Consider the following 15,487-nt stretch of genomic DNA (forward strand, 5'->3'; position numbering starts at 1 on the left):
TTTTGATAAACCACCTCTAAACTTAAGCCAGAGTTGGCAACCATTGGTTCTTGGCCCACCAGGGTAACCCACTGGCAGGCTGCAAGACACTTTGCTGACACTGATGGTCAACAGGTACAGCCCCCCGCAGCTCCCAATGGCTGTGGTTTGAGGTTTCAGAAGCCGTTGCTTCCAGCAGCTCCCAGTGGCCAGGAACAGTGACCACTTGAAACTGCAAGGGGCCATGCTTTTGGACAGTGTTAGAAAAACGTTGCGTGGCCACCAGTGGATTACCCTGATGGGCCAAGAGCCAATGATTGCTGACCCTTGGCTTAAGTCCAAGTAACAATTTCATTAACATGAGAAGACTTTTACCCCAGCCCCCCCCTTTTTTTTTTTGAGGGGGGGCAAGGGGGACATTACCTCCTTAAGGGAGTACTTTGAAGTAAGTGTTAAGAAGAACAAGCCTTTCATCATTCAGCTATTTTATATTATGGTTTCAGAGGTTAAACCCTGTCCCACAGACAAGACTCCCCACCTTCTCAGCAGTTGATTCTGGGCCTGTTATTGGAGGTTTTTACACTAATACTAAGCTAAGCATTTTTCTTTTTCTTTATTGCGGGTGGTGGTGGTGTCATTTTTAGGAAACTATTTGACCTCTTGATAGAGTAACAGGTGGGTAAAAATAATCAGCCATTTTTTCAGTCATATTCCCAATGGGTAGGGTTGCCAGGTGTCCGGTTTTGAACCGGACAGTCCAGTATTTGAACTTTCTGTTTGGGAAACAAATTGAGAAAATATAAATGTCCGGTATTTTCTAAATAAGATGTAATGTAGATTATGATGTAATGTCAAGTGTGTCCGGTATTTCTGTTGAAACCATCTGGCAACCCTACTAATGGGCAATTCTTTGTGGGTTTGAGTCGGACTATCCTGTTCATCTATTGATTAAGAGATGAAATAGAGAATCACAGCAAGAGGTTAACTCCAGGGTGCCAAAGAGACTATACCTGGCCTGGTGTTTACTATGTAACTTAATAATGATTTGGAAACGGCAGCGAAGTACTGAGGTGGCAAAATTAACAGATAACAAAACCCAAGCTAGTCAACATCGATGAGTGGGGAATTTCAGAGAGACTTAACCAAGCTAGATGAGAGGACAACAGAAGAGAAGATGCAATTCACTGTTGATAAATACAAAGTTATATGCCTTGAAGGGAATAATTTACACCAATATCCCATTCAATGAACTAGTAACACAGGACGGAGCTCTGGGCATCCCTGCAGACAGCTCAATAAGGGCCTCTGCTCAATTTGCATCTGTTTTGACCACAGCTGTATATGGAATGGGATAGAAAATAGGTCAAAGCTATTCCCTCCTCCCCATTACAGTACTCTCTTCTTGCCAACTCATCTCAGCACTAGAGACAGTTCAGAGATTGCTGACAGGAATGATAAGGAGCATGGGAAAACTTATATGGAGAGACTGAAAGTTTAGAGTTGTCTTTTTAAAAAAAAAAACACCTTGGAGCAGGGGTGGGGAGCCTTTTTGGGTAAGGGGTCGCTGACCCATATAAAAATGAGTCGGGGGCCACATACGAGTGGAAAACAAAATAAAAAACAAAAAACCCAAACCAACACCAAACCCTAAACAAACCCCCAGCTGAGAAGGAGAAATACATTCCCCCACATTCCCCTTGCATACCAGACCCTGGTGTGAGGAGGTGGGGGAGAGAAGCCTAGTAGATTTTGTGCACTCCTCCCTCACCATGGGGCAGTGGAGAGGCTGGAGCAACAGTGTGGTCTTCCCCAATGTTGAGGGTGCACTGAACCTCAGGGGCTAGGCCCAGGCAAGCTGGGGGCCACATCTGGCCCCCAAGCCTTAGGTTCCCCACCCTGCCTTAGAGAGTAGCAGAAGAGATAAGAGAAACAGAAGTTCTGGATTTACTCTCTCAAAACAGAAGGCGACATTCAAAGAAACTGAGTGTCAAAACTGATAAAAGCAAAATCTCTCCCTCACACAGTGCACAATTAGCCTGTGGAATTTATATATAGTCAAGGCCAAGAGTTTAGCAAAATTTAAAAAGAATTTATCATTTGTGTGGTTAAAGTTTTGGAAGGCATACAGACACATGCTTTAGACCATATGTCAGCCTCTACTAGGGATGTAAGAGTATAGCCGTTAAGCTTATTGGGTACCCAAACAGCTACATGCAGCTCCTGGTCCGTTTCTTAGGGAGCCGCCTGCCGCCCAGCACTATTACTGTATCAGAGGCAGCAGTGCAGGCCATCAGGTGGTGCGCACCAGGATCCAGGTCCTGGTGCTCATCAGCTCCCAGGGAGCCAGATACATGTAATCACTAGAATCTTCAATGGTTACAGGGTTACTCAATTACAAGTATTTTAACATGCCTGGCTTCTATCAGGTTTAAGAGGAAACTTGTGGGGGCAGAATATCCTACAACTGCCTACTGGAGAGTTTCACTGATGTAGCTGGTACTGGTTCCAGTCAATGCCAGAATGCTGAACTAGCTCAACTACTGGTATGACACACTAGGGCCACTCCTATGTACAGGGTAGACTTGAAACACCTACACAACACTTAGCCACAAAGGCTAAAATTTAGTTTCAGAAGAAGCTAATATTCAATCACAATCACTTTTTACTCCACAGGAATAAGAGGACTTCTTAAAATCCTGTCTACAGTACAGACTAGCTCCTACTTCCACCAAAATCAAAGGGAATTTTTCCACTGACTTCTGCTGGAACACTCTCAGGTGGTCAGTGAAAACTAACAAATAGTCTGGTGGCACTTTAAAGACTAGCAAAACATGTAGATGGGATCATGAGCTTTCGTGGGCACAGCCCACTTCTTCAGATGACTTTAAAGTGCTATGAGACTATCCGTTTAAGGTTTTCCTGTTACAGACTAACTCGGCTACCCCTTCGAAACTAGTGAAAACTAAGACATACTATGGCCATTGATCAGAGAGAAAGAAACTATGGTTCAATCTCAGCATCAGCCTTCATTTTCCCTTCTGCTGAGGCACTGCAGTTTTCATTGGACCCAAAGAGGTGGAGCTCTCCTCCTGTGGTATAATACAAGGAATCCTACTAAGCAGAGAATAAATTTTGTAGCACCAATTCTGCCTGAGTCTCAGGCATTGCTGCTCTAGTTACATGTCTGCACACAGTGAACTTACTTAGTATTAGAGCCAACATTCAACACATATTTAAAGTCCTCCCCATGATGCTTTCTCCTTCCACAAACGTGTTCTACAAACAGCTACGTTCCACTGGATCAATGAAACCACTGACAACAAATATGGCACTCATGAGTGCCAAACAGAATTTCAGGTCACAGAACTCTCTACTGAAAAAAATAAAAATGACCAAAATTTTGCATTAAGTTCTGCATCCAGAACTAAGCTTCCTCACAAATAAGTACCCCTCCCTGTCCCCCCTCCCCACACACACACACACACACCAAAAACAAAAAATACCTTAATGCTAACCTCCTGGGTTGGAAAGATGGATATATAATTACTTTAAAAAAAAATCAGGGGACAGGGAGGGAGGAAAGGAAAGCACTTGGGTACCACAGTGATGGACCCCAGCATAAGAACCTGGGAAATAAAATGTAAATACCTGGTCTGTGTTGGATTGACTTCATTGGAAGAAGGGAGTTTGGGTAGACAGGCTGATTACCATTTGCCTCAAAAACAGGACTTGCTGAAGTAGGATTATTTTGTAACTAAAAAGAAACATAAGTATATTTAGAGTCACAAATAGTTTACCTTTGTTATTTATATTACAATAGTGCCTAAAGGCTATTGTAGAGGCCTTACTGCTCTAGGTTCAATATCAACATACAGTAGAAGGAGACCTCGGAACTCCCAAAGAAGGAAGGCAGAAGGACTGTATTCTCATTTTACAAACAGGAAGCTAACGTGCAGTGAGCTTAAGTTAACTGCACATGGTCACACAATCAGGGACAGAGTCAGGGAATTGAACACCGATTTCGCAAGTCTTGGGCCAGCCCTCAACCACAAAGCCATGTTCCCCCAAGGAAATCCCCATTTCTGTTTAGGGTAGGGGTATAACATTTCACTCTCCACAGACATGCACACATGAGAAGACCAAGATTCCAAAAAAGCACACTCAGCATACTCTGGAGCAGATCCTCAACGGACTGCCATAGTTATATCACTGTAGCTCCACTGAAGATAGGGAATGATCCTCATGGTATAAATTTTCTCCTCTCTTGTTTGCCAGAAGCTGGGAAATAGGCAGCAGGGGGTGGATCACTTGTTGGTTAGCTGTTCTGGGACACGTGGCATTGGCCACTGTCTGTTGACAGGATACTGTGCTAGATAGACCATTAGTCTGACCCAGAATGGTCATTCTTATGCAAGATTGTGCTGGGGGTGAATGTCCACCCCCAAGGGGTTCACAGGGTGCAGAGCCTATGGGCCCCATAGCCAGCCCCTTTGAGCAGCGTGCAAGGGCATGGAAGATAGGGAACCTGCTCAAGGCTCCTGTTAGGCTGCAGGATAATGGTGGCAGGTTGGAAGTGGCCCACAGGCCTCATTTTGCCCACTCCTGCACAAGTAAACACATACCTTGCAACCATTCTTGAAGGCTGTCCAACCCAGGCTCTGACAGACTAGGAGATCATAAGCAAGATATTTCTACAGCTAGGGAACTTCGACTTAAAAGATGGGCCACCAGTGCTCAACAATTCATCTCTAGCTACCAACAGGAAAATAGCCCCAGATAACGTGTGTCATGAGAAGGCATTGACAGAAAGAGAGGAAGAGTAATCTGGACCCACACTCTTTGGACTGTCATAGTTTATAAGCAATGCTTTGAATTTCACCTGGAAATAAATCAAAAGTCTATGCAGTAGGGATGTTAGAAAGAGTTTATTTTAATTATCACGTAACCACAACAATTCTTAGTGGTTACACAGTTACTCAGTGTTCCCCCAGGGGCCAGGGCCGGCATCCAGTGTGCTCCCAGCTCCACTCCCGAGGAGCCCCATGTCACCCCACGCTGCTGCCTCAACATCAGAGGCAGCAGTGAGGGGAAGAAGGTGGGAAGCCTATTCGCGAATGGAGCCAGTTTAAAAGTCAGCTCCCTGTGCAAACCGGTTTCACCTGCTGCCTCGCGCAGTTGCCTCTATCAGAGGCAGCAGCTCCCTATGGACAGAGGTTGCTCCAGCATCCCACGAGTAGCCTCTGATCACAGAGCATCCAGGCTCGCCACAGACAAAGTCTGCTCCGTGGGATGCCAAAGCAGCCTCCATGCGCAGGAAGCTCGGGCCCCTTGTGGATAGGGGCCGATACAGAGGGAGCAGCACGAGGCAGCAGGCAGGAGCCGATTTAAAAACCCGGCTCCTCACACAGACAAGCTCCCTCCTGCCGCCCCACGCTGCTGCCTCTGTCCATGCCAAATCCGGGCAGGAAGCTCACATGCATGCTCTTCATTTAAAACATAGACAGGCAGGCTGGGACTGAGCTAGTGTGCCGGTCTGATTTTTAAATGCAGAGCATGTGGGGATGGGGTGGTGGTTTCAGTTAACTAGAACCAGTAACAAAAAGCAATGGCTTATCGGTTAGCTGGTTAACTGAGTAGTCCTAAACATCCCTACTCTACAGAGAACAAAGTGCTGGCACAAACCTATGCTCAGCGTGTTAAGCACTTAAATATGCAAGATAATATATCGGACAATATAACTTTACTATATTCACGGGTAACTGGCAAAAACAAGTCAGAAGACTCCCTTCCAGAACTGCAACTTAAAGATCTTTTAAGCACTGTCTTTAAAAAAAATCATATCTTACTTCTGCTGGCTGATAAGCACCAAGCAGGTGACCCTCCATGGCAGAGTAGTCCAATCATTCTGAATAGATTTAAAAACACACAACCTTTTCTTCCTGGGATTTTTCTTTGTTTACAGAGGGCAAAAACATTCAAGCGAAGCTGCATAAAGCTAGACTCAAATCCAAAGCTAGGCACCTGAACAAAAGTGGGCTAAGTTTCAATGAATGTTGAACAACTTGCATCTCCCTAGAATTCTACTACTTTTGGGGTTCAGTATTTTTGAAAGTCAAGCCATTTAAAATTAATTCCATACTTTGACACTTGTTTGCAACTTTAGGCACCCAGGATTAAAACTCACAGAATTTCCAGCCAAGACCCAAGAAGTTACCTACATGAGCCACAATTACGAGAGTCAACTAAATAGGATTTGTTTAGCAGCTGTTGATCTTGCTGGAACACGCTAACAGGGTGAACTCACAGAAGAACAATGCTATTTTATTACAAACACTTGTGAAAATGCTTGAGCAGAATGCGTCACAGGCTGCCAAATGTAGAGTGATGCATTAGTTCAGAGTGAAAAACTCAATTAGAAATCACATTCTTTACAGCATTCTGTTAAATCATCTTGCTCAGAACAAATCAACTGATGCAATACAGGGTAGGATTCAAGGATCCGCAGAAGTAGTAAAGATACTTGTTTCAAATTATGACAAAAAAGGCATTTCTATTGGTCATTTATCTATCTTAATATCTGGCAAATCATTATTTGCTGTATCTCAGCTATCACAGTACCATAGTAGTCACTACTACTGTTGGTGACCTAAACAGTAACGAAGTTACGAGGCGGGTAATTGACTAATTGTGTAGTCAAACAAATTGTATTGACTACATGATTAGTCGATAAGGAAAGGCTCTCTGTCCCTGCTCACGCTGGTCCAGGAGCTACCCCCCACTGCGTCTGCAGTTTAAATATAGTATGAGACAGGTGCGCAGGCAGTCTGGCTCCTATTGCATTTCAGCTGCAGAGGTGCAATGCGGGGGAGGTCCCAGACTGGCACAAGAGCCAGGTGGCTCTTACTACATTTAAAATGCAGTCGCAGCGGTCCCGGACTGGTGCAAGCCGGGACTGAGCTGGGCTTCTTCAGTCCCAGCTTGTGCCAGGTCCAGCAACCCCTGTCCGTGGTCAGCCCAGGAAAGTCACCTTAATGCTTAACAGGAAAGGCAGCTCAATGCTACAGGTTGAACCTCTCTAGTCTGGCACTCCGAGGACATGACTGGTTCCAAACAAGAGAATTTTCTGGACCACAGGAGGTCAATATTGTCTAACAGCATTGCCAACATTTCCATTACTTACTGAGCTGTTAGAGGACATTTTGGGGTAAATCAGAGCTAAACAACAGCACAGAACACAGAGCTAGGACTGATGGCTGTAAACAAACTTTATGGGAGCAGGGGAAACCTGGCCACACCCTTCTCTGGACTAAAGAGGATCAACCAGTGAACATTCACTGATAAGCAGTCTTTATCATTTTCCAGTAAAAATTAAGTTCCACAATAATTTTGCAACTCAAGAGGAGTTATTTAAAAAAAGACAAGATAATAGTAATAGTACTCAATTTGACTTAAGCAGATCAGTTTCTCTGATTCTCAAATCATAAAGTTGTTGAAGTGTTTTAAATCAGAAAAAAATATACAGGATAAGTCAGTTTTGACAGCCACTTAGAAAAGATTAGCATTATGATTTTTTCTCAATTTGATTGCTCAGGGAACTCTATGATCTCAAGATGAATCATCAGTTAGCTCTTCAAACTCTAATTTAATCAGCTAACCTATTATTCAACTATAACCAGAGATGGAAGCTGTCTAGGAAGTGGACTTTGAATGTCTAGTTGCTTTTTTAAATTTTGTGCACCTATATTATTCTTGTATTTCCTGCTCTTCAGATCAGACTCCCTCAAATCAGATACACTATAATTTCCATACTCTGGGTGTGCCTAATTTGGGACAGGGATGTTAAATTGCATTTAATTAACTAATCGAGTTGTCTTTTAAGCAGGCTACCCCCAGCACCGGCTCCTGCTCCCTGCCTCCCCCTCTCCCCCCACCTTGCTACCTCTGGCTATGTTCCCCCCAAGAAGCAGCTCAAGAAGAAATGAGGACAAGGACGCAGAGAAAGAGGACACTGAAGGACACAGAAGACCTGGGAAAGCATTGGCTCTCTCCCACTTAAAGACTCTGGGACTCTTTAAACCACCCAGCAAGTAGGAATAAGAAATCCTCCGGAAAAGGCTTTATTTTCCGGAGAATAACATCTAGACTGGCGCTTTTCTCCGGCTTTTCCCCAAGCCGGAAAAAAGCGGCAGCCATGTTAATGCAAATACCACGGGGGATATTTAAATCCCCCGCGGATTTGCCTATTCCCAAGTGCTACATTAGCATCCCTTTTCCGGAAAGGGGTGCCAATGTAGATGTAGCCCATTTGTACTAGTGAACCTATGTATGTGGCACAGCTTGTATATTCAGGGTGATGCAGGTCCGCTATATATGTGGGTCACTCCCACAACGTACACGATGTAACACAGCAAAAGGGCATGGAATAAGTGCACTGGGCTCGGGCGGCAGGTTACTGACTATTCTCATTATGTACCCCACCCCTGTCCTCCAACCCAAACTTGTCCCCGGATTCTCTATTCACGTCATAACTGTTAAACTTGCAATTCGAACTTGCTTTCAAACATTCGCTTAACACAATTTGTCAAGCTGTCTGTACTTTTAATTCTGATTCTTTAGGAGGAGTGACCCATGATTCCATCTTTTTATGTTTTAAAGTATACTGTCTCAATCAAGAAGTAATGATCTTATCTAGAGTGTAAAGGAATTCTCCCTTACCGCAATTAGACAGCTTTTCTACAATTCTGTCATTTGTATATGCTAATAGTTTTCCACTATGAAAGTTCAATGCTCTTTACAAAAAGGTTTAGTTTAGCAGTAAACAGTAACTAAAATCTCCACTGACAGTTGAAACTTGTTATAGATGAAACAATAGTGATAGTGATAGAAATTATACAGGTTCCTGAAAGTAATGCATATTAACAGAATTACCATTATTTTCAGTAGAGCAACTCCCACTGTGTCACAATATATAATGTGAAAAAAAATCACTGAGTTTAAACATTCACTGAGTTTAAACATTTTGAAAGCTACAGTATTTTAGGTAAAAGACACCACAGGCTTTGTTTTGCTTGTAAAATAAAGAGGTATTGAAAGGAAATACCATCTATGCATAGCTATTTGCATTTGATATTTTGCAGCCAGGCTAACACCACTTAATCTTTGTCATAACTGATTTAAAACGATGGAGTCAAAATGACTAAAAAGAGACTAATCGACAACCAAATTAATATTTAAGACTCAGTAATTTAGAATCTGAGCTGAAAATTTTCAGTTTAAGGCCAACCAGCAAGATTTCATTTATTTTACACCAAACATTTGTAGTTTAGTCACAAAAAAAACAACCAACCACCCAAAGCATCTAAAACTATGACCAAGTCAAACATGGTACTGAAGAACATTTAAAAAAAATTAAATCTACAGAGCCAACTCAAACTTTGAAATAGTGATACTAACAACGTGTTCTCTTCATTTTTTTTTTACTCAGTTAAGGCTACAGTTTGTCTGAACTATAGCCCTTTCACGTGTACAGACTTACTACCTTTGAGCCAGTTCTCATATTACAACTTGTTTTCATTTATAGAATTCTTTTAGAGACAATCAGAACTACTGACGCGTACAAGAAACAATGCCAAAAAAAATTTTTTCACAGTAAGGCACAAGCTCTGGCTATGTCTACACTTAAACCACTACACTGGTGCACTGCTGTGGCATTTTGGCATAGCCACCACTACAGTGACAGGACAAGTTTTCCCATTGCAGTAGTTAAGCTAATCCATCTCCCCGAGAATAAGTAACTAGGTTAACAGAACAATTGTTATGAATGCTTTTAAAGTTAGCTAAAACACTGCTTTTAAAATTACAAGTGCTTAAACTATATGCATACAGGAACAAGTCTGTCTCCAAAACAGACTACACAGCTTCATGCAAATGTCAATGCACACGGACCAAACATACAGGCAGTCCCCGGGTTACGTACAAGATAGGGACTGTAGGTTTGTTCTTAAGTTGAATCTGTATGTAAGTCGGAACTGGCGTCCAGATTCAGCCGCTGCTGAAACTGACCGCCAGTTCTGACTTACATACAGATTCAACTTAAGAACCCCAAGCTTCCCCAAGTCAGCCGCTGCTGAAACTGACCAGCGCTGATTCCAGGAAGCCTGGGGCAGAGCAACTCTGCCTCGGGCTTCCTGTAGTCAGCACTGGTCAGTTTCAGCAGCGGCTGACTTGGGGACGCCTGGGGCAGAGCAGCTGGGGTGCTGCTGGGTTGCTCCAGTAGCACCGCTCCTCGGCGCTACTGGACCAACCCAGCAGCACCCCAGCTGCTCTGCCCCAGGCATCCTGATTCATCCACTGCTGAAACTGACCAGCAGCGGCTGAATCAGGACCTGGGGCAGAGCAGCTGGGGTGCTGCCGGGTTGGTCCAGTAGTGCCCAGAGCAGCGCTGCAGGACCTATCGGCAGCGCCCCAGCTGCTCTGCTCCAGGGTCCAAAACAAAAGCCTGGTCTGCTGGGGGGGGGGGGGGGGGGGGGGGGAAGAGGCACACTAGCCGCGCCCCCCCCCCAGCAGACCAGGGACACCAGGAGCAGAGCCGCAGCGGCAGCGGGGTGCCGCGCCTCTGAGGCTTTGCTCTGGCAAAGTCTCAGAGGCGCGGGACCCCCCCGCGGCTGCGGCTTCAGTCCCGGTGCCTGTGGTCTGCTGGGGACCGTCCCCAGCAGACCACAGGCACCCGGACTGAAGCGGCAGCAGCGGCGGGTTCCCGCGCTTCTGAGGCTTTGCTCTGGCAAAGCCTCAGAAGCGCGGGAACCCGCCCGGTGCCCCTGGTCTGCTGGAGACGGTCTCCAGCAGACCAGGGGCACCAGACCAGCTTACGAACGGGGCTCTCTCGCCCCGGAGCTCGCAGGTAGCAATACGCTACCTCGACCTCCGGGGCGAGAAAGCCCCGTTCGTAAGTGCGGATCCGACATAAGTCGGATCCGCGTAAGTCGGGGACTGCCTGTACTGAGAAACTTGTCCACAGTAAGAGTGATGTTAATACTCTACATGCTTTACCTTAGAAGAACAGAGGAAGTTCTTCAGTTCCACAATTTTATTTTGCCTCATAATATCCGGCATCTAGAAGGGATAAACAAGAATTTATTTTTGAAGAAAGTCAAAGTGCAGGTGCTACCTGCTCAGTTTCAAAACATACACTGAAACATTCAGATAAGCATCTATACCAGATAAGGAAGTAATTTGTGTGGGGTGGGAAAGGGGGAGGCATTCCAAGAATTTTGGTAAGTGGCCATGGGTAGGGATGTGAATGGTGAATCAGTAAAGCCCTACATTGAGTGGGTGTAGCTGATGGGCCGTATTTTGCCCACACCGGAGCTACATGTAGCCTCTATTTGAAAAAAAGCTTTGATGGCCATCTAATTCAGCCCAAATATAAAAATATTCTAATTACTGTTGTTTTCAGAGCCAAATTAATTCTCCTGTAGGCCTGGGGTTATTAGCTTTTGTGGGTCCTTACAAGTCTTTTTCCTAATTTAAAACAAAACTATCACAATTATGGCACCAAGGCAGTTAATGTTACACAACATTGCCCTTTAATTCAAAAAAAATATATTCTGCAATTACACTTCAGTCTTAAAACATGTAGAAATATAGTTAATTCCAAACAGCCTACTTCTTATTTTAGAACAGCTGGTATATTAGTTTCATTCTGGGAAGGATTTGGGGCTTAAGAGGGGGCTCCAGGCTCGGGCAATGTGTCAGAGTGCAGTGCCAGAGAAGACAAAGGCTCTAGGAGAGAGTTTAGTGCTGGAAGACATTCGGTCCTACGGCAGGAGGCTGGGGTACAGGAGCATGTGAGGAAATGCTTACTCCAGGCAGCTCCTCGCCAGCAGCACACAGGACTCAGGCAGACTGCTTGCATGCCATGACCCCATACAGTTCCTTTAAGTGGCTAGCTTCTGGAAACTCTCTGCTTGCTACTTGGGGGATAGGGAGATGGCATGCGTTGCTGATGTTGCTGGGAACTGGCCAATAGGAGCTGTGGGTAGAGTCCCGGAGGCAGGGGCACCATGTACAGTCACCTCCCTCCCACATCATGCCAAGGCCCACAGAAACATGTCAGCAGCTTCTGGGAGGGATATGGGGTCACAGGATGCAAGCAGCCTGATTGAGCACTGCTGCACCGCTGAACTTCTAGCAGCCTAGAGATTGTGACCGACTGGCAGAGGCTCCAGAAGCCACCAGTCAATTGCAATCAAGGGGTTGGTGACCACTGATTACATTATTATGGACATATTTTTGTGGATCCCTCCCCTTAGCCAGAGGCTTTTCAATTCTCATTGTATTTTTAAGACAGGAGAAATATATAGTCAATACTGAACTCAAAATAACAGATTAAAATATCTAAAAAATACAGTATTTATTTTAACTAGGGATGTGAAAGTGCAAACATGGGCTCGTTGGTCAACCATCACAATTACATGCAAGATCCCAATATATGCAGAGAGCTAGCTTAAAAGCCAGTCACGGTGCGCACCCGCTCCCTCATGCTGCTGCCTCGGTCACAAGCGGGGGAGGGAGAATGTGGGAGCCAGTGCATGTGGGGAGCCCACACAGCACTCCCCCCATGTAACCCTATGGCCTCTGAATTTTTCAGCAGTTACATGTTTATTTAATTAACCACATTTTAGCATCCATAATTTTAATAGTGAAACAGAGACAGGAACATTTCCCCATCTCCCACCCCAATGAATTATAGTCTTATTAGTAAACATCATCTTTGATCGCTGCACTCTCTTTTATATAAACTACAAAATACCCTAGGTCTGATGCTCTCATGGAGTAGTTAATTATACACTAAGCAAAAAGAATCTTCCAAGTTGTTTTTATGTTCCAAATATGGGGCTCCAAGACTAGAAGCTCCTTCACATAGTACTGATCTCCCAAAAAAGAGCTATTTTGCTGTACTGCATCAACATAGGTTATTGTATTGCTTCTCAAATGATAATATCAGGCTCTAAGTTCATAGGCGTGGATTCACAACACCACTCCAGATAGTTGCTACAGTTCTGGAATTTTGTTTTTAAGTCTCATCTTAGCACAAAAGGAAAAGCTTTCCAAGAGTAGAAGAGACCAAACCAAAACCTTAACTTAACTGGTAAAGCCCCATATTCCCTAGCTCTGTTCCTCACAGGACCCGCCCTCACCCCTTGTCCTCCCCCAGGGCTGGGTGCCCTAGTGAGAGACCAGGAGGCCCTGCCCTCACCAGGGTCGGGGCACCTTCTCTTCTCCCCACCTTTATCTGCCCTACAGTATGGGGTCCCCCTCCTACACCGGGCCTGGGTATTCTCCCTCTCATGCGCCCCCCCCCCCCGAGCTCACAATGCCTCTTAGGCTGGGGCACCCCTGTTTGGGGCTGTGCTAAGAATGCTAAGTATTGAGTAAATGACTGATTGTGTGTACTCAATATAGTTTGTATTGAGAACATAATAAGTTGGTAAAGGGCCGTTGCGGCTCTGCAGTTTAAATGTAGTAGGAGCTGAGTGCGCAGCCACCTGGCTCTTACTATCTTTAAAAAAGCAGAACCGCAGCACCGCTGTGCCTCTACTTCCCCTGCCCTCTCCGCCCTGCACCATGCAGAGGGTGCTGGGGGGGGGGGGGGCTTTTAAGCCGGCCTACCCCAGCACCGGCTCCTGCTTCCCCCTCCTTGCTGCTTCCAATAGAGCGGCAGCGGGGGGGGGGGGGGGGAGAGCATGAGTAGTGGACTCGACGGCTCTTCTACATCCTTCGGCTGGGCCAGTGAAGGGGACTGGAAGGGGCGACTGGCTGGAGCAGAGGAGACTGACCCTGGACTATTGGACTAGTGCTCAGGCGCCCGGCCCCGGGTGAGAGGACAAGGGCTGCAGGCCTGTGGGGGAGGGGTGGAAGGGGTGATACCTGGGAGGGGAGGGGGGGGGGAGGGGGGGGTGATGCGCGGGGGGGGGGCCCCGGCGGGGGGGGGGGTGATGCGCGGGGGGGGGGCCCGGCCCGGGGGGGGTGATGCGCGGGGGGGGGGGCCCGGCCCGGGGGGGTGATGCGCGGGGGGGGGCCCGGCCCGGGGGGGGGTGATGCGCGGGGGGGGGGGGCCCGGCCCGGGGGGGTGATGCGCGGGGGGGGGGCCGGCCCGGGGGGGGTGATGCGCGGGGGGGGGCCGGCCCGGAGGGGGGTGATGCGCGGGGGGGGGGGGGGCCCGGCCCGGAGGGGGGTGATGCGCGGGGGGGGGGGGGCCCGGCCCGGGGGGGGTGATGCGGGGGGGGGCCCGGCCCGGGGGGGGTGATGCGCGGGGGGGGGGGCCCGGCCCGGGGGGGGTGATGCGCGGGGGGGGGCCCGGCCCGGGGGGGGGTGATACGGGGGGGGGGTGATACGCGGGGGGGGGGGGGGCCCGGGGGGGGGGGTGATGCGCGGGGGGGGGGGGGCCCGGCCCGGGGGGGTGATGCGCGGGGGGGGGGCCCGGCCCGGGGGGGGTGATGCGCGGGGGGGGGGGGGCCCGGCCCGGGGGGGGGATGCGCGGGGGGGGGGGGGGCTGGCCCGGGGGGGGTGAGCGGGGGGGGGGGGGGCCGGCCCGGGGGGGGTGATGCGCGGGGGGGGCTGGCCCGGGGGGGGTGATGCGCGGGGGGGGGGGGCCCGGGGGGGGGGGTGATGCGCGGGGGGGGGGGCCGGCCCGGGGGGGGGGGGTGCGCGGGGGGGGGGGGCTGGCCCGGGGGGGGGTGTTCGGGGGGGGCGGGGGGGGGGGGGGGGGGGGGGGCCCGGCCCGGGGGGGGGGTTAGCGGGGGGGGGGGGGCCCGGCCCGGGGGGGTGATGCGCGGGGGGGGGCCGGCCCGGGGGGGCTCCCGGCGAGCAGCGCCCCGCTTACCTCCATGACGGCCGCGCACCCCTCCATCACCTCAGCGGGGCGGGCGCGGGGCTCCCCTCAGGGCAGGGCGCCGCCGCGGAGGCTCACGGGAGGAAGAGGCGCGGCGGCGGAAATGGGGGAGGGGGGGGAGCGGGGAGGTGCGCGCGCGCGCCGCTGGCAGGCCGGGCAATCGCGCGCCGATGTAATCGCGGGCGGGGTGAGGGTCGCTGCAGGCGCGCGGAGAACGGCAGCCGCGCGCAGGCGCAGTGCTGCTAGGAGGGGTGAGGAGCTGTGGGAGGAGCCACAAGCCACGCCCCCTGGCCGGTGGGCGTTGTTTAGGCGCCACCTGCTGGTCTGGGCAGGCCAGCTGGGCCCCAGGCTGTGCAGCTGCCTCTTGGGAGTTGCGCTTTCCCCACCCACTGGCAGCGGTGCAGAGGGCTTGCACCTGCCCTGCTGAGTCGTGGGGCAGGCAGGGGGCTACGCCACGTGCGGCTGGGGGGGAGCAGAGGGAGGTGTGAATAGCATGGGGCATGGGGGATGGGGCTAGCTCAGGCGTATAGAAGAGGAGCCATCCTGGGTTAGGCCAACAGGCCGTCTAGCCCAGTACCCTGTCTGCCAGCAGCAGCCAGTGACGGGTCTTCTGGG

The 15,487-nt window shown here is 49.2% G+C and overlaps 1 protein-coding gene across 2 annotated transcripts in view; it reads right to left on the reverse strand.

Annotated features, from left to right (window-relative positions):
• MKNK1 (MAPK interacting serine/threonine kinase 1) overlaps positions 1-15,017 on the reverse strand; it is a 41,511-nt gene extending 26,494 nt beyond the window's left edge. Inside the window, exons 1-3 of one of the 2 annotated variants that reach the window (XM_075935913.2) lie at positions 14,864-15,017; positions 11,029-11,091; positions 3,628-3,733 (exon numbers count right to left, since the gene is read on the reverse strand). In XM_075935913.2, coding sequence (XP_075792028.2) covers positions 3,628-3,733; positions 11,029-11,091; positions 14,864-14,890 — 196 coding nt within the window. In that variant the 5' untranslated portion in view covers positions 14,891-15,017. The remainder of the gene's footprint in view (positions 1-3,627; positions 3,734-11,028; positions 11,092-14,863) is intronic. The other variant, XM_075935915.2, reaches the window with a different exon arrangement.
• Between the last annotated feature and the right edge of the window lie 470 nt (positions 15,018-15,487).

This window comes from Pelodiscus sinensis, chromosome 9, assembly GCF_052426305.1.
Source record: "Pelodiscus sinensis isolate ZL-2025 chromosome 9, ASM5242630v1, whole genome shotgun sequence".
NCBI lineage: Eukaryota > Metazoa > Chordata > Testudines > Trionychidae > Pelodiscus > Pelodiscus sinensis.